The sequence below is a fragment of the Salvelinus fontinalis genome, chromosome 1, assembly GCF_029448725.1.
Source record: "Salvelinus fontinalis isolate EN_2023a chromosome 1, ASM2944872v1, whole genome shotgun sequence".
Classification (NCBI taxonomy): Eukaryota; Metazoa; Chordata; class Actinopteri; order Salmoniformes; family Salmonidae; genus Salvelinus; species Salvelinus fontinalis.
The window spans coordinates 93,777,963-93,794,773 of NC_074665.1; the positions used below are offsets into that span (position 1 = coordinate 93,777,963).

Consider the following 16,811-nt stretch of genomic DNA (forward strand, 5'->3'; position numbering starts at 1 on the left):
CCATAACAGACAATAGTTACAGAGACATTATAGTTCCCATAACAGACCAGAGACATTATAGTTCCCATAACTGAGGACAGAGTTACAGAGACATTATAGTTCCCATAACAGACCACAGAGTTAGAGACATTATAGTTCCCATAACTGAGGACAGAGTTACAGAGACATTATACAGTGCATTCCAAAAGTATTCAGACCCCTTTAATACTGCAGAAATGTTTTGGTACACTTCCCCAGATCTGTGCCTAGACACAATCCTGTCTCGGAGCTCTACGGACAATACCTTCTACGTCATGGCTTGGTTTCTGCTCTGACATGCACTGTCAACTGTGGGAGTTTTATATAGACAGGTGTGTGCCTTTCCAAATCATGTCCAATCAATTGAATTTACCACAGGTGGACTCCAATCAAGTTGTAGAAACATCTCAAGGATGATCAATGGAAACAGGATGCACCTGAGCTCAGTTTCAAGTCTCATAGCAAAGGGTCTGAATACTTATGTAAATAAGGTATTTCTATTTTTGCTTTGTCATTATGGGGTGTTGTGTGTAGATTGATGAGGAAAACAGGCTGTAACGTAACAACATGTGGAAAAAGTCAAGGGGTATGAATATTTTCCCAATGCACTGTACATATATATACAGTGGGGCAAAAAAGTATTTAGTCAGCCACTAATTGTGCAAGTTCTCCCACTTAAAAAGATGAGAGGCCTGTAATTGTCATCATAGGTACTCTTCAACTATGACAGACAAAATGAGAAAAGAAAATCACATTGTAGGATTTTTTATGAATTTATTTGCAAATTATGATGGAAAATAAGTACTGTATATATCAAACACTTATTTTAAAATATATTTTCCTTTATTATTTTCCCCTAACCCACCCCTCCCCTAATTGGAGTAAACTAATAGACAACAACATTGAGGCTTCTCCTTCCAGCTCAGACATACTATGTACATTTTACAGGCAGTCTATTTACAATAGTTATCTCTTGTTTGTTTTTAGTCCCCCCCCCTTCAGCTCCCCTATCTCTGAACACCATTCAGTCCCATCCTACCCTCAACCTCTCCCATCTATCTCTGAACACCATTCAGTCCCACCCTTCAGCTCCCCTCAACCCCTCTCATCTATCTCTGACCACCATCCATTTCATTTCTATTTGCCAGATATCAACTGTGCTGTGATGTTTCACACAAGTCTGTCCAGTCTGTTTATGTTCCTTTTCACACAAGTTCTGAACCGTTCTATTCTCATAGTTTCTACAGACTGTAAAGATGAAACAACGCTTGACATTAAACTCTGTGTTGAATAAAATAATAAAGATACAGCGTAATATAACTACATTCTTCTGTTATGAGCGTTGCTACTATCTATACTGACTACAAACCCCTCACTGGCATTCCACACACAGGCTGTACAAATCATTTGCTTACCGCCCCCAATAGATCCACAGACGATGCTATCACTCTACACACTGTACACACCTCCGCTGAACTTCAACACTGGGGCCCCACAAGGGGACGAGACGGCCTACAGGGAGGAGGTGAGGGCCCCACAAGGGGACGAGACGGCCTACAGGGAGGAGGTGAGGGCCCCACAAGGGGACGAGACGGCCTACAGGGAGGAGGTGAGAGCTCCACTTCGCTGAACTTCAACACTGGGGCCCCACAAGGGGACGAGACGGCCTACAGGGAGGAGGTGAGGGCCCCACAAGGGGACGAGACGGCCTACAGGGAGGAGGTGAGGGCCCCACAAGGGGACGAGACGGCCTACAGGGAGGAGGTGAGGGCTCTGAGAGTGTGGTGCCAGGAAAATAACCTTTCACTCAACGTCAACAAAACAAAGGAGATGATGGTGGAAACAGCAGAGGGAGCACCCCCCTATCCACATCTACAGGACCGCAGTGGAAAAGGTGGAAAGCTTCAAGTTCCTCAGTGTACACATCACTGATGATCTGAAATGGTCCACCCACACAGTGTGGTGAAGAAGGTGCAACAGCTTGGCACCTAAAACCCTCAAACTTTTACAAATGCACATTTGAGAGCATCCTGTCAGGCCGTACACCTCTGCTGTCAGCCCTCTACCCACCCAGATATATTCATCAGTTCCAGCTTCATCTTGTTATAACTGTAAGGGGTCCGTACCCCTCTGCTGTCAGCCCTCTACCCACCCAGATATATTCATCAGTTCCAGCTTCATCTTGTTATAACTGTAAGGGGTCCGTACCCCTCTGCTGTCAGCCCTCTACCCACCCAGATATATTCATCAGTTCCAGCTTCATCTTGTTATAACTGTAAGGGGTGCGTACCCCTCTGCTGTCAGCCCTCTACCCACCCAGATATATTCATCAGTTCCAGCTTCATCTTGTTATAACTGTAAGGGGTCCGTACCCCTCTGCTGTCAGCCCTCTACCCACCCAGATATATTCATCAGTTCCAGCTTCATCTTGTTATAACTGTAAGGGGTCCGTACCCCTCTGCTGTCAGCCCTCTACCCACCCAGATATATTCATCAGTTCCAGCTTCATCTTGTTATAACTGTAAGGGGTGCGTACCCCTCTGCTGTCAGCCCTCTACCCACCCAGATATATTCATCAGTTCCAGCTTCATCTTGTTATAACTGTAAGGGGTCCGTACCCCTCTGCTGTCAGCCCTCTACCCACCCAGATATATTCATCAGTTCCAGCTTCATCTTGTTATAACTGTAAGGGGTCCGTACCCCTCTGCTGTCACCCCTCTACCCACCCAGATATATTCATCAGTTCCAGCTGAAGCTTCATCTTGTTATAACTGTAAGGGGTCCGTACCCCTCTGCTGTCAGCCCTCTACCCACCCAGACATATTCATCAGTTCCAGCTTCATCTTGTTATAACTGTAAGGGGTGCGTACCCCTCTGCTGTCACCCCTCTACCCACCCAGATATATTCATCAGTTCCAGCTTCATCTTGTTATAACTGTAAGGGGTCCGTACCCCTCTGCTGTCAGCCCTCTACCCACCCAGATATATTCATCAGTTCCAGTTCCAGCTTCATCTTGTTATAATTGTAAGGGGTGCGTACTGGCGGCAGAGACGTCAGACGCAGGAGAAAAATAACTGTGTTTCCAACGGAGCAGTTTAATCATAAAAAACACCGGAAAACAGAACAATCAATAAATGGGTACATAACCCAAAGCACACCAGACATAAAGTGCACAAGCACTTACAACAACCGATTCCGGACAAGGACATTTTATTTATTTATTTTACCGTTATTTTACCAGGTAAGTTGACTGAGAACACGTTCTCATTTGCAGCAACGACCTGGGGAATAGTTACAGGGGAGAGGAGGGGGATGAATGAGCCAATTGTAAACTGGGGATTATTAGGTGACCATGATGGTTTGAGGGCCAGATTGGGAATTTAGCCAGGACACCGGGGTTAACACCCCTACTCTTACGATAAGTGCCATGGGATCTTTAATGACCTCAGAGAGGGGGTGAAGAGAGGGTTAAATACACAACATGTAATGAATGGAATTGGAACCAGGTGTGTTGAAAGACAAGACAAAAAACAAATGTAAAATTAAAGGTGGATCGGCAATGGCTACAAGACCGGTGACGTCGACCGCCGAACGTCGCCCGAACAAGGAGAGGGAACCGACTTCGGAAGAAGTCGTGACAATAACCTCAGATTAACCTGAAGCCTTGTAGTCGCAGTAGATGACAGACAGACGGTAGAAGTTCAGAAGGACCACCAGGAAGTTCTTGATGGCAAAGAAGATGAGCATCTGGTGTATGACGTGGAAGTAGAGGATGAGGGTGAGGCGGACCACCAGGAAGGGTCCGTCATGGATGAAGAGGCTCTCCACCATGCTCCAGATATCTGCTCTTAGTCTGGCCAGCAGAGACACATCCCCCTCGGAGTATTCATCAGGTCTGGAGGTAGACACTGGGGAGAGAAGAGACATTGGTCAACTGGTCATGTGGGATAAGTTAGTGTAGTCTGGCCAGCAGAGAGACATCCCCCTCGGAGTATTCATCAGGTCTGGAGGTAGACACTGGGGAGAGAAGAGACATTGGTCAACTGGTCATGTGGGATAAGTTAGTGACATTGAAATCCACATCTGTGTCTAAATATCACATACTGACTGAATAAGATAAAAATAAATATATTTGCGGTGGGGTCCCAAGAAATTCTGGTGGAAAAATATTGTTGTTACTATAATTCCCTGTATAACAGAGCAATAACATTATGGTTACCATAATTCCCTGTATAACAGAGCAATAAAATTATGGTTACCATAATTCCCTGTATAACAGAGCAATAACATTATGGTTACCATAATTCCCTGTATAACAGAGCAATAACATTATGGTTACCATAATTCCCTGTATAACAGAGCAATAACATTATGGTTACCATAATTCCCTGTATAACAGAGCAATAACATTATGGTTACCATAATTCCCTGTATAACAGAGCAATAACATTATGGTTACCATAATTCCCTGTATAACAGAGCAAGCAGAAATTTGCATCCTGTAGCACAAACGCAAAAAAGTTTTTGGACACTGTAAAATCCATGGAGAATAAGAGCACCTCCTCCCAGCTGCCCACTGAGGCTAGGAAACACTGTTACTACCGATAAATCCACAATAATTGTGAATTTCAATAAGCATTTTTCTACGGCTGGCCATGCTTTCCACCTGGCTACCCCTACCCCGGTCAACAGCCCTGCACCCCCCACGGCTACCCCTACCCCGGTCAACAGCCCTGCGCTCCCCATAGCAACTCGCCCAAACCTCCCCCACCATTTCTCTTTCACCCAAATCCAGATAGCTGATGTTCTGAAAGAGCTGCAAAATCTGGACTCCTACAAATCAGCCGGGCTAGACAATCTGGACCCTCTCTTTCTAAAATGATCTGCCGAAATTGTTGCAACCCCTATTACTAGCCTGTTCAACCTCTCTTTCGTATCGTCTGACATTCCCATAGATTGGAAAGCTTCTGTGGTCATCTTCCTCTTCAAAGGGGGAGACACTCTAGACCCAATTGCTACAGACCTATATCTATTCTACCCTGTCTTTCTAAGGTCTTTGAAAGCCAAGTTAACAAACAGATTACCAACCATTTCGAATCCCACCGTACCTTCTCCGCTATGCAATCTGGTTTCAGAGCTGGTCACGGGTGCACCTCAGCCACGCTCAAGGTCCTAAATGACATCATAATCGCCATCGATAAGAGACATTACTGTGCAGCCGTATTCATCGACCTGGCCAAGGCTTTTGACTCTGTCAATCACAACATTCTATTTGGCAGACTCGGCAGCCTTTGTTTCTCAAATGATTGCCTCGCCTTGTTTACCAACTACTTCACTGTTAGTGTTCAGTGTGACAAATCGGAGGGCCTGTTGTCTGGCCCTCTGGCGGTCTCTGGGGGTGCCACAGGGTTCAATTCTCGGGCCGACTCTCTTCTATGTATACATCAATGATGTCGCTCTTGCTGCTGGTGATTCTCTGATCCACCTCTACGCAGACGACACCATTCTGTATACTTCTGGCCCTTCTTTGGACACTGTTTTAACAAATCTCCAGATGAGCTTCAATTCTATACAACTCTCCTTCTGTGGCCTCCAACTGCTCTTAAATGCAAGTAAAACTAAATGCATGCTCTTCAATCGATCGCTGCCTGCACTTGCCCGCCTGTCCAACATCACTACTCTGGATGGCTCTGACTTAGAATATGTGGACAACTACAAATACCTAGGTGTCTGGTTAGACTGTAAACTCTCCTTCCAGACATTAAATATCTCCAATCCAAAATTAAATCTAGAATCGGCTTCCTATTTCGCACCAAAGCATCCTTCACTCATGCTGCCAAACATACCCTCGTAAAACTGACTATCCTACCAATCCTCGACTTCGGTGATGTCATTTACAAAATAGCCTCCAATACTGTACTCAGCAAATTAGATGCTGTCTATCACAGTGCCATCTGTTTTGTCACCAAAGCCCCATATACTACCCACCACTGCAACCTGTATGTTCTCGTCGGCTGGCCCTCGCTTCATACTCGTCGCCAAACCCACTGGCTCCAGGTCATCTACAAGTCTCTGCTAGGTAAAGCCCCGCCTTATCTCAGCTCACTGGTCACCATAGCAGCACCCACCCGTAGCACGCGCTCCAGCAGGTATATCTCACTGGTCACCGACCAAAGCGAACTCTTGCTTTGGCCGCCTCTCCTTCCAGTTCTCTGCTGCCAACGACTGGAACGAACTGCAAAAATCTCTGAAGCTGGAGACTCTTACCTACCTCACTAGCTTTAAGCACCAGCTGCCAGAGCAGCTCACAGATCACTGCACCTGTACATAGCTCATCTGTAAATAGCCCATCCAATCCATCTCATCCCCATACTGTATTTATTTATTTATCTTGCTCCTTTGCACCCCAGTATCTCTACTTGCACATTCATCTTCTGCACATCCTACCATTCCAGTGTTTAATTGCTATATTGTAATTACTTCACCACCGTGGCCTATTTATTGCCTTACCTCCCTTATCTGTGTTTATGTCGCACTGCTTTGCTTTATCTTGACAAGGTCGCAGTTGCAAATTAACTTGTTCTCAACTAGCCTAGCTGGTTAAATAAAGGTCAAATCATTTTTTACAAAAAAAAAATTATAATAACATTATGGTTACCGTAATCCCCTGTATAACAGAGCAATAACATTATGGTTACCATAATTCCCTGTATAACAGAGCAATAACATTATGGTTACCGTAATCCCCTGTATAACAGAGCAATAACATTATGGTTACTGTAATTCCCTGTATAACAGAGCAAAAGCATTATGGTTACCATAATTCCCTGTACAACAGAGCAATAACATTATGGTTACCGTAACCATAAGAAGAGCCAGTATAGAAACACACAGTACCTGACAGGTGGAGAGGAAACTGGAACATACTCCACGTCCAGACTCCTAGGATGACGTACACCATGCTGGGACTGCTGTCCCTGTGGGAGACGTGGTTTAACATTGTTAAGGGTGTGACGTAAGGCATTCACATGTATGTTTCTCTGCCTGGGTCCAGTCTGTTAGTGTTCATTATGGAATTGTCATGCCAAGAGTGCAGAAACAGACTGGCACACAGGCTACGTATAATGTCTACTGACTTAAAATATCTACATCAGACAGTATCTCTGAGGTCAGGGGTTAGGGTTAAGGTACTGACTTGACATCCAACAGTGTCTCTGAGGTGAACTCCAGGATGTCAGCGGCAGTGCCTATGAAGATGAGGAGGAGCTGAGACAGTTCATCCCTGGTCACCCCTCCTGCTATCGGGAGAAGCCACTTCCCTACGACCAGCAGGATCAACAGGATCTGGTGCAGCGCCAGGATCCAGTCGTTAGCACACACTGACGACAACAGAGATACTGAACCCTGTTGGGTCAACCAGAGAGACACATCGTGGTTAGTATAACTGATTAGAGGTTATTAACGGCTAGGTAACTGATTAGAGGTTATTAGTGGTTAGTATAACTGATTAGAGGTTATTCATGATTAGTATAACTGATTAGAGGTTATTAATGGTTAGTATAACTGATTAGAGGTTATTAACGGCTAGGTAACCGACTAGAGGTTATTAACGGTTAGTATAACTGATTAGAGGTTATTAATGGTTAGTATAACTGATTAGAGGTTATTAATGTGTCACGGCCCTTGCACATTTTCGAACAAACCATAAATGTATTGTATAACATAATGTCATAAGACTGTCATATGATGAAGTTGTTCAAAGGTTAGTGATTATTTTTATTTCTATTTGTGGGTTTTGTGAAAGCTATCTTTGCTGTGAAAAAATGGCGTTGTGTTTTGGGCTATTGTGGTGAGCTAACATAAATATATGTTGTGTTTTCGCTGTAAAACATTTTAAGAATCGGACATGTTGGCTGGATTCACAAGATGTTTACCTTTCATTTGCTGTATTGGACTTGTGATTTCATGCTATTATTTACTTGTGACGCTATGCTAGGCTATGCTAGTCAGCGTTTCTGATGAGGAGGATCCCGGATCCAGGAGGGTGGGTCGGTAGAGGTTAAATACTTTTTTCTTTACAAAGTTGAATATGCTGACAACAAAATCACACAAAAATTATCAATGTAAATCAAATTTATCAACTCACGGAGGTCTGGATTTGGAGTCACACTCAAAATTAAAGTGGAAAACCACACTACAGGCTGATCTTTGATGTAATGTCCTTAAAACAAGTCAAAATGAGGCTCAGTAGTGTGTGTGGCCTCCACGTGCCTGTATGACCTCCCTACAACGCCTGGGCATGCTCCTGATGAGGTGGCGGATGGTCTCCTGAGGGATCTCCTCCCAGACCTGGACTAAAGCGTCAGCCAACTCCTGGACAGTCTGTGGTGCAACGTGGCGTTGGTGGATGGAGCGAGACATGATGTCCCAGATGTGCTCAATTGGATTCAGGTCTGGGGAACGGGCGGGCCAGTCCATAGCATCAATGCCTTCCTCTTGCAGGCACTGCTGACACACTCCAGCCACATGAGGTCTAGCATTGTCGTGCATTAGGAGGAACCCAGGGCCAACCGCACCAGCACATGGTCTCACAAGGGGTCTGGGGATCTCATCTCGGTACCTAATGGCAGTCAGGCTACCTCTGGCGAGCACATGGAGGGCTGTGCGGCCCCCCAAAGAAATGCCACCCCACACCATGACTGACCCACCGCCAAACCGGTCATGCTGGAAGATGTTGCAGGCAGCAGAACGTTCTCCACGGCGTCTCCAGACTGTCACGTCTGTCACGTGCTCAGTGTGAACCTGCTTTCATCTGTGAAGAGCACAGGGCGCCAGTGGCAAATTTGCCAATCTTGGTGTTCTCTGGCAAATGCCAAACGTCCTACACGGTGTTGGGCTGTAAGCACAACCCCCACCTGTGGACGTCGGGCCCTCATACCACCCTCATTGAGTCTGTTTCTGACCGTTTGAGCAGACACATGCACATTTGTGGCCTGCTGGAGGTCATTTTGCAGGGCTCTGGCAGTGCAACTCCTTGCACAAAGGCGGAGGTAGCGGTCCTGCTGCTGGGTTGTTGCCCTCCTACGGCCTCCTCCACGTCTCCTGATGTACTGGCCTGTCTCCTGGTAGTGCCTCCATGCTCTGGACACTACGCTGACAGACACAGCAAACCTTCTTGCCACAGCTCGCATTGATGTGCCATCCTGGATGAGCTGCACTACCTGAGCCACTTGTGTGGGTTGTAGACTCCGTCTCATGCTACCACTAGAGTGAAAGCACCGCCAGCATTCGAAAGTGACCAAAACATCAGCCAGGAAGCATAGGAACTGAGAAGTGGTCTGTGGTCACCACCTGCAGAACCACTCCTTTATTGGGGGTGTCTTGCTAATTGCCTATAATTTCCACCTGTTGTCTATTCCATTTGCACAACAGCATGTGAAATTTATTGTCAATCAGTGTTGCTTCCTAAGTGGACAGTTTTATTTCACAGAAGTGTGATTGACTTGGAGTTACATTGTGTTGTTTAAGTGTTCCCTTTATTTTTTTGAGCAGTGTATAAAGCCCCATCTAGTTTTTTCGGATTTTTCACTGCCGTCTGTGAATACCACCATGTCCCTAGGTTTTTTCTTTTGGGACTTTGTGTTTCATTTTCCCTGGTTTTGGGGGTTCATCCTCTTGCTCCCAGCCTTTGTCAGCTACAAAGAGCACTCCTTTTGTTCCAACCACATTTCTCCATTTGTCCCAAGTGGTTGTTGTTACTCCTAACACCTTTTTAGTGTTGTTAGCAGCCCATAGTTTATTCAGTTCGTTATCCTTTATTATGATTAGTTGTCCCTGAGCTAGGGCTACTATCTTATTCCAATACATTTCTAATAAGGCCATCTTTACCCCTTCTGAAGTATATTTCATTACTGGACCTTTAAATTGTTTTCTGTAGCACTTTGTGTGTTACTTTACAGTTCTCTCTGACCCTCCATAAGAATCCATTCCTTTCTACCTCTTCTCCTTCTAGTGTTATACATATCCATAGGGGTAGGTCTGGGTTCCTGGGTTCATTTGTTTGAGCTTGGCCTGCCATTTCTTTTAAGTTTATCCCAAGAGTCTGTCATTTTGTCTGTCCAGATTATGGGTTCTCGTCCAAATTGTTTATGAGTCAGACTTATTTGGTCTTCTCGCCTTGTGATGCCCTTATAACAGTGTTTTTCTACTCTGCTATAACCTGGTTTGTGGTTTCTGATATACCCCAGTTTACCCAGGCACTTCTGCATCTCATTCACCGTCTGTGGTTTCTCCATTTTCTGTACTTTTTCTAGGTACCCTTCACTTGCTGTTATACCGTCACTAGTAGTGAAACCGAGAAAGGCAGGAAGGAAGTCAGCTATCTGACTTTTGGTTAGATTTAGTTTCATTCCTAACCTCAATCTAGCCTAGTGAGGGCCTCTATTACTGCTTCAGTATGTTCTCATCTCTTAGGGGCGGGGGGGTAATAGTTTGGGGTGGAATTACCGTGGGTCTGTGGGGCTATTCCCTATCTCTTCTAACGAGGGATATAGCCTATTTCCTCCTCCTACTACGGGTGTCGTCAGGGGCTGTATTTGGGCCATAAATGGTCCGGTTGACTGCCCTTCTGGCTCTACTGGGGGTGCATTTGGTGGGGGCCTGTCGTCTTCTTCCCATATGGTGGCGGTTGACATTGTCCTACTTGGTGGTCGGGATCCTTCCTCTTCCTCCAGGGCTCTGCAGCCCGTGTAAGGAGGGATATAGCCTGGTCGGGGTCCTTCCTCAGGGCTCTGCAGCCCGTGTAAGGAGGGATATAGCCTGGTCGGGGTCCTTCCTCTTCCTCCAGGGCTCTGCAGCCCGTGTAAGGAGGGATATAGCCTGGTCGGGGTCCTTCCTCTTCCTCAGGGCTCTGCAGCCCGTGTAAGGAGGGATATAGCCTGGTCGGGGTCCTTCCTCTTCCTCCAGGGCTCTGCAGCCCGTGTAAGGAGGGATATAGCCTGGTCGGGATCCTTCCTCTTCCTCAGGGCTCTGCAGCCCGTGTAAGGAGGGATATAGCCTGGTCGGGGTCCTTCCTCTTCCTCAGGGCTCTGCAGCCCGTGTAAGGAGGGATATAGCCTGGTCGGGGTCCTTCCTCTTCCTCAGGGCTCTGCAGCCCGTGTAAGGAGGGATATAGCCTGGTCGGGGTCCTTCCTCTTCCTCAGGGCTCTGCAGCCCGTGTAAGGAGGGATATAGCCTGGTCGGGGTCCTTCCTCTTCCTCAGGGCTCTGCAGCCCGTGTAAGGAGGGATATAGCCTGGTCGGGGTCCTTCCTCTTCCTCAGGGCTCTGCAGCCCGTGTAAGGAGGGATATAGCCTGGTCGGGGTCCTTCCTCTTCCTCAGGGCTCTGCAGCCCGTGTAAGGAGGGATATAGCCTGGTCGGGGTCCTTCCTCTTCCTCAGGGCTCTGCAGCCCGTGTAAGGAGGGATATAGCCTGGTCGGGGTCCTTCCTCTTCCTCAGGGCTCTGCAGCCCGTGTAAGGAGGAAGTTACCGTTCTCGGGTCTATTCGGTTGTCCCCGCCCATATTCATATTTTGTAGGTCATTTTTTTTTTGTTGGCGCTCTGTTTTAGTGCCTCCTTCTTTAACCAATGCTGTTGCATCTCCCCAGAATGGCTTTAGGAGATGACTCATCTGTCCTAAGGTTATACTGGTCTAGGTCTTCTTTCTCTTGTGGAACCACCTTAATTATGATCCAACTTTTTACTTGTCTGATTGGAATTTCACGTCCATTTATCTTTTTTTGGGGCATATTGAGATTCTTCCCAGAAGGTTTGTCGACCCTCCCAGTTCATCATTTGTTTAATGGCCGTCTGTTCTGTTCTTGACAGTCTTTGCCTTGTGGAGGAATTTAGGAAATGGTTGAAGGGAATGCTGGGAGATTTGGCGTCACCTTTGACCTTTTTAAACGTGTTGGCTGGAGTTTTACTGTTCTCTATTGCCAGGGAAGGAGAGTTGTGACGAGTGGGACTCTGGCAAATAGTATATACTCTGGCACTCAGATAGCTAGTCTGGTGTCGGGTAAGCCTGCTTCTTGCTCGGCATGGTTAGTCTACCCCTGGCACTCAGATAGCTAGTCTGGTGTCGGGTAAGCCTGCTTCTTGCTCGGCATGGTTAGTCTACCCCTGGCACACAGATAGCTAGTCTGGTGTCGGGTAAGCCTGCTTCTTGCTCGGCATGGTTAGTCTACCCCTGGCACACAGATAGCTAGTCTGGTGTCGGGTAAGCCTGCTTCTTGCTCGGCATGGTTAGTCTACCCCTGGCACACTCAGATAGCTAGTCTGGTGTCGGGTAAGCCCCCCTACCCCTGGCACTCAGATAGCTAGTCTGGTGTCGGGTAAGCCTGCTTCTTGCTCGGCATGGTTAGTCTACCCCTGGCACACAGATAGCTAGTCTGGTGTCGGGTAAGCCTGCTTCTTGCTCGGCATGGTTAGTCTACCCCTGGCACACAGATAGCTAGTCTGGTGTCGGGTAAGCCTGCTTCTTGCTCGGCATGGTTAGTCTACCCCTGGCACACAGATAGCTAGTCTGGTGTCGGGTAAGCCTGCTTCTTGCTCGGCATGGTTAGTCTACCCCTGGCACACAGATAGCTAGTCTGGTGTCGGGTAAGCCTGCTTCTTGCTCGGCATGGTTAGTCTACCCCTGGCACACAGATAGCTAGTCTGGTGTCGGGTAAGCCTGCTTCTTGCTCGGCATGGTTAGTCTACCCCTGGCACACAGATAGCTAGTCTGGTGTCGGGTAAGCCTGCTTCTTGCTCGGCATGGTTAGTCTACCCCTGGCACACAGATAGCTAGTCTGGTGTCGGGTAAGCCTGCTTCTTGCTCGGCATGGTTAGTCTACCCCTGGCACACAGATAGCTAGTCTGGTGTCGGGTAAGCCTGCTTCTTGCTCGGCATGGTTAGTCTACCCCTGGCACTCAGATAGCTAGTCTGGTGTCGGGTAAGCCTGCTTCTTGCTCGGCATGGTTAGTCTACCCCTGGCACTCAGATAGCTAGTCTGGTGTCGGGTAAGCCTGCTTCTTGCTCGGCATGGTTAGTCTACCCCTGGCACTCAGATAGCTAGTCTGGTGTCGGGTAAGCCTGCTTCTTGCTCGGCATGGTTAGTCTACCCCTGGCACTCAGATAGCTAGTCTGGTGTCGGGTAAGCCTGCTTCTTGCTCGGCATGGTTAGTCTACCCCTGGCACACAGATAGCTAGTCTGGTGTCGGGTAAGCCTGCTTCTTGCTCGGCATGGTTAGTCTCTACTCTTCGTTGCTCCATATGCGCTTTTGTAACGTTAATAGATGTTGCCATCTATCTCTTACTCGGGGATAGTGGATTCTTAGTTTCGTAGTTAATCTGAATTTATTCGTCCTCGTGCCCCACGTTGGGCGCCAATGGTTAGTATAACTGATTAGAGGTTATTAATGATTAGTATAACTGATTAGAGGTTATTAATGATTAGTATAACTGATTAGAGGTTATTAATGATTAGTATAACTGATTAGAGGTTATTAATAGTTAGTATAACTGATTAGAGGTTATTAATGGTTAGTATAACTGATTAGAGGTTATTAATAGTTAGTATAACTGATTAGAGGTTATTAATGGTTAGTATAACTGATTAGAGGTTATTAGTGGTTAGTATAACTGATTAGAGGTTATTAATGGCTTGATAACTCCATCCAGTGTTGTTATTATTTAAGATCAGTCTCTCAAAATCTCCTTAAATAACATGAATGAATGTTTTCTAAGAGGTTAAGGGAGGTGCCCAGTGCAGGCCAGGGGAGGGTACTACAGCCAGCAGCAGAGGAGGCCAGATGAATAAAGGTCCTGTGTGACTAAGCTGGTAATAGTTTTCATTAAGGGTTGTTGAGTTAAAAACAATTTCTACAGATGTATTTTAGTTATAAAAAGTCCCAGCTCACAATAACGTCTTTGAGGTGCACCAGCAGCATTACCAAACAAACTGGTGTTAAAGACCGCCTCTGTCTAGACGGGCCTGTAGGGAAAAACCTGCTGGACACAGGAAACACTGTGGCTTCTGCCTACCTGGAATAACGTCTCGCTGCCATTGGTGGAATTCCCTCTCCACATGTTCATCAGGCTCTTTATGTTTTCAGAGGAATCCAGTTTGTCACACTGAAGATGAACAGACATACAGTACATGAGTTCAATTGATACTATACTATGTGTTCTAGCCCACAGTACGGACAATAGAAAAGAAACAGCATCACTTACACAGAGTATATGGTTACATTCACCATCATTTACACACAGTGTATGGTTATATTCACCATCATTTACACAGAGTATATGACTACATTCACCATCATTTACACAGAGTATATGATTACATTCACCACCATTTACACAGAGTACAGTATTTGATTTCCGCTTATTATGCAAGTTACAAATAAATGTACAACTAAAGTGAAGGAATGATTAAAAAGCCTAAAGAAAGTGAAGTAGTGATTAAAAAGCCTAAATAAAGTGAAGGAATGATTAAAAAGCCTAAATAAAGTGAAGTAGTGATTAAAAAGCCTAAATAAAGTGAAGGAATGATTAAAAAGCCTAAATAAAGTGAAGTAGTGATTAAAAAGCCTAACTAGAACAGAAGATGAAAGTCCTCACTCTGGAATCAGTAGCTTTGTTCTCCTGATGATGTAACTCTAGAATCCATAGAGATGGAATGATACTGATGAGAAACAGGAAGATGGCAGGAGAAAACCTGGACACATGGAAAGACCAAATTAAAACGTATTAAAAACAAACTAAACTTTAAGAAAAAGTAATTTCACACTTCTATGTTATTTAGATTTACCATTTATAATCCTGTAATTTTACAGTTCTATGTTATTTAGATCTACCATTTATAATCCTGTAATTTCACAGTTGTATATTATTTAGATTTACCATTTATAATCCTGTAATTGTTTTCTCTTCAGGGTTAAAATCATCTCGATCACCAGAGGAAGATAAAGGATCGTCAGTAACCAATAAAGATCATTATTCTTAACCCAGACCACCCTCCATACTCCTATCAGAGAGAGGAGGAGGAATAGGGACCGGGTAACAACCGCACAGATAAACTTCACGATCATCTTGTTCTCTGCGTCTGAGAAATACTATACAACTCCAGCCGCCACATTAACGGTGCTTCTAGTCCGCTCGCTTTCAGCCGCTTCAACACACCGTTGGAAAAGTGGAGAAGGTTTAGGCACGCCTCCGCACAAGAAATACCCAATGGGTGCTGCCGTTGGCAACATTCTGCGCTTGACGCGCGACATCGCAAAGCAATTAGTTGAGTAAAAGTTAATGTTACGTGTTTAAGGCAGTTGCATGTCGGAAGTATTATTATACAGTGCATTCGGAAAGTTTTCAGACCCCTTTCTACATTTTGTTACGTTACAGACTTATTCTAAAATGTATACAATTATTTTTTCTCTCATCAATCTACAGACTATACCGCATGATGGCAAATCGAAAACAGTTTTTTAATTTGAGCAAATGCATAAAAAATGTAAACAGAAATATTTGTTTATTTACTTGACTATGAGACTCAAAATTGAGCTCAGGTGCATCTTGTTTCCATTGATCATCCTTGAGATGTTTCTACAACTTGATTGGAGTCCACCTGTGGTAAATTCAATTGATTGGACGTGATTTGGAAAGGCACACACCTGTCTATATAAGATCCCACAGTTGACAGTGCAAGTCAGAGCAAAAACCAAGCCATGAGGACGAAGGAATTGTCTGTAGAGCTCCATCGAAGCACGTTCACCGAAATCCACAAATGACATTATGCTCTAGTGACCTCTGATTATTCACTGTTAAAGGTTCATACACATTTTCCATGACTTCTCCATGACTTCTCCATGACTTCTCCATGCCTTCTCCATGCCTTCTCCATGCCTTCTCCATGCCTTCTCCATGACTTCTCCATGCCTTCTCCATGCCTTCTCCATGCCTTCTCCATGACTTCTCCATGCCTTCTCCATGACTTCTCCATGCCTTCTCCATGCCTTCTCCATGCCTTCTCCATGACTTCTCCATGCCTTCTCCATGCCTTCTCCATGCCTTCTCCATGACTTCTCCATGACTTCTCCATGACTTCTCCATGCCTTCTCCATGCCTTCTCCATGCCTTCTCCATGCCTTCTCCATGACTTCTCCATGACTTCTCCATGACTTCTCCATGCCTGCTCCATGCCTTCTCCATGACTTCTCCATGACTTCTCCATGCCTTCTCCATGACTTCTCCATGCCTTCTCCATGACTTCTCCATGACTTCTCCATGACTTCTCCATGCCTTCTCCATGCCTTCTCCATGCCTTCTCCATGCCTTCTCCATGACTTCTCCATGACTTCTCCATGCCTTCTCCATGCCTTCTCCATGCCTTCTCCATGCCTTCTCCATGACTTCTCCATGCCTTCTCCATGACTTCTCCATGACTTCTCCATGCCTTCTCCATGCCTTCTCCATGCCTTCTCCATGCCTTCTCCATGCCTTCTCCATGACTTCTCCATGCCTTCTCCATGACTTCTCCATGCCTTCTCCATGCCTTCTCCATGCCTTCTCCATGCCTTCTCCATGCCTTCTCCATGCCTTCTCCATGACTTCTCCATGCCTTCTCCATGCCTTATCCATGCCTTCTCCATGCCTTCTCCATGCCTTCTCCATGCCTTCTCCATGACTTCTCCATGCCTTCTCCATGACTTCTCCATGCCTTCTCCATGCCTTCTCCATGACTTCTCCATGCCTTCTCCATGACTTCTC

At 45.8% G+C, this 16,811-nt stretch overlaps 1 protein-coding gene across 1 annotated transcript; it reads right to left on the minus strand.

Moving 5' to 3' along the window:
- Positions 1-918: 918 nt before the first annotated feature.
- On the minus strand, positions 919-15,197 carry LOC129864024 (transmembrane protein 26-like). Its single transcript, XM_055936566.1, has 6 exons — positions 14,949-15,197; positions 14,667-14,763; positions 14,085-14,174; positions 7,215-7,423; positions 6,917-6,996; positions 919-3,927 (listed from the first exon to the last, which is right to left on the minus strand). Exons 1-6 carry the CDS (start codon positions 15,134-15,136, stop codon positions 3,671-3,673), a joined length of 921 nt encoding a protein of 306 aa, XP_055792541.1. The 5' UTR covers positions 15,137-15,197; the 3' UTR covers positions 919-3,670.
- Between the last annotated feature and the right edge of the window lie 1,614 nt (positions 15,198-16,811).

Coding starts and splice junctions, on each gene's coding strand:
- LOC129864024 (XM_055936566.1), bottom strand. CDS start 15,136: ATGATCGTGAAGTTTATCTGTGCGGTTGTTACCCGGTCCCTATTCCTC. Junction 7,424..14,084: donor GCAGCGAGACGTTATTCCAG/GTAGGCAGAAGC, acceptor TTGACCCAACAG/GGTTCAGTATCTCTGTTGTC. Junction 6,997..7,214: donor GAGACACTGTTGGATGTCAA/GTCAGTACCTTA, acceptor CGTCTCCCACAG/GGACAGCAGTCCCAGCATGG.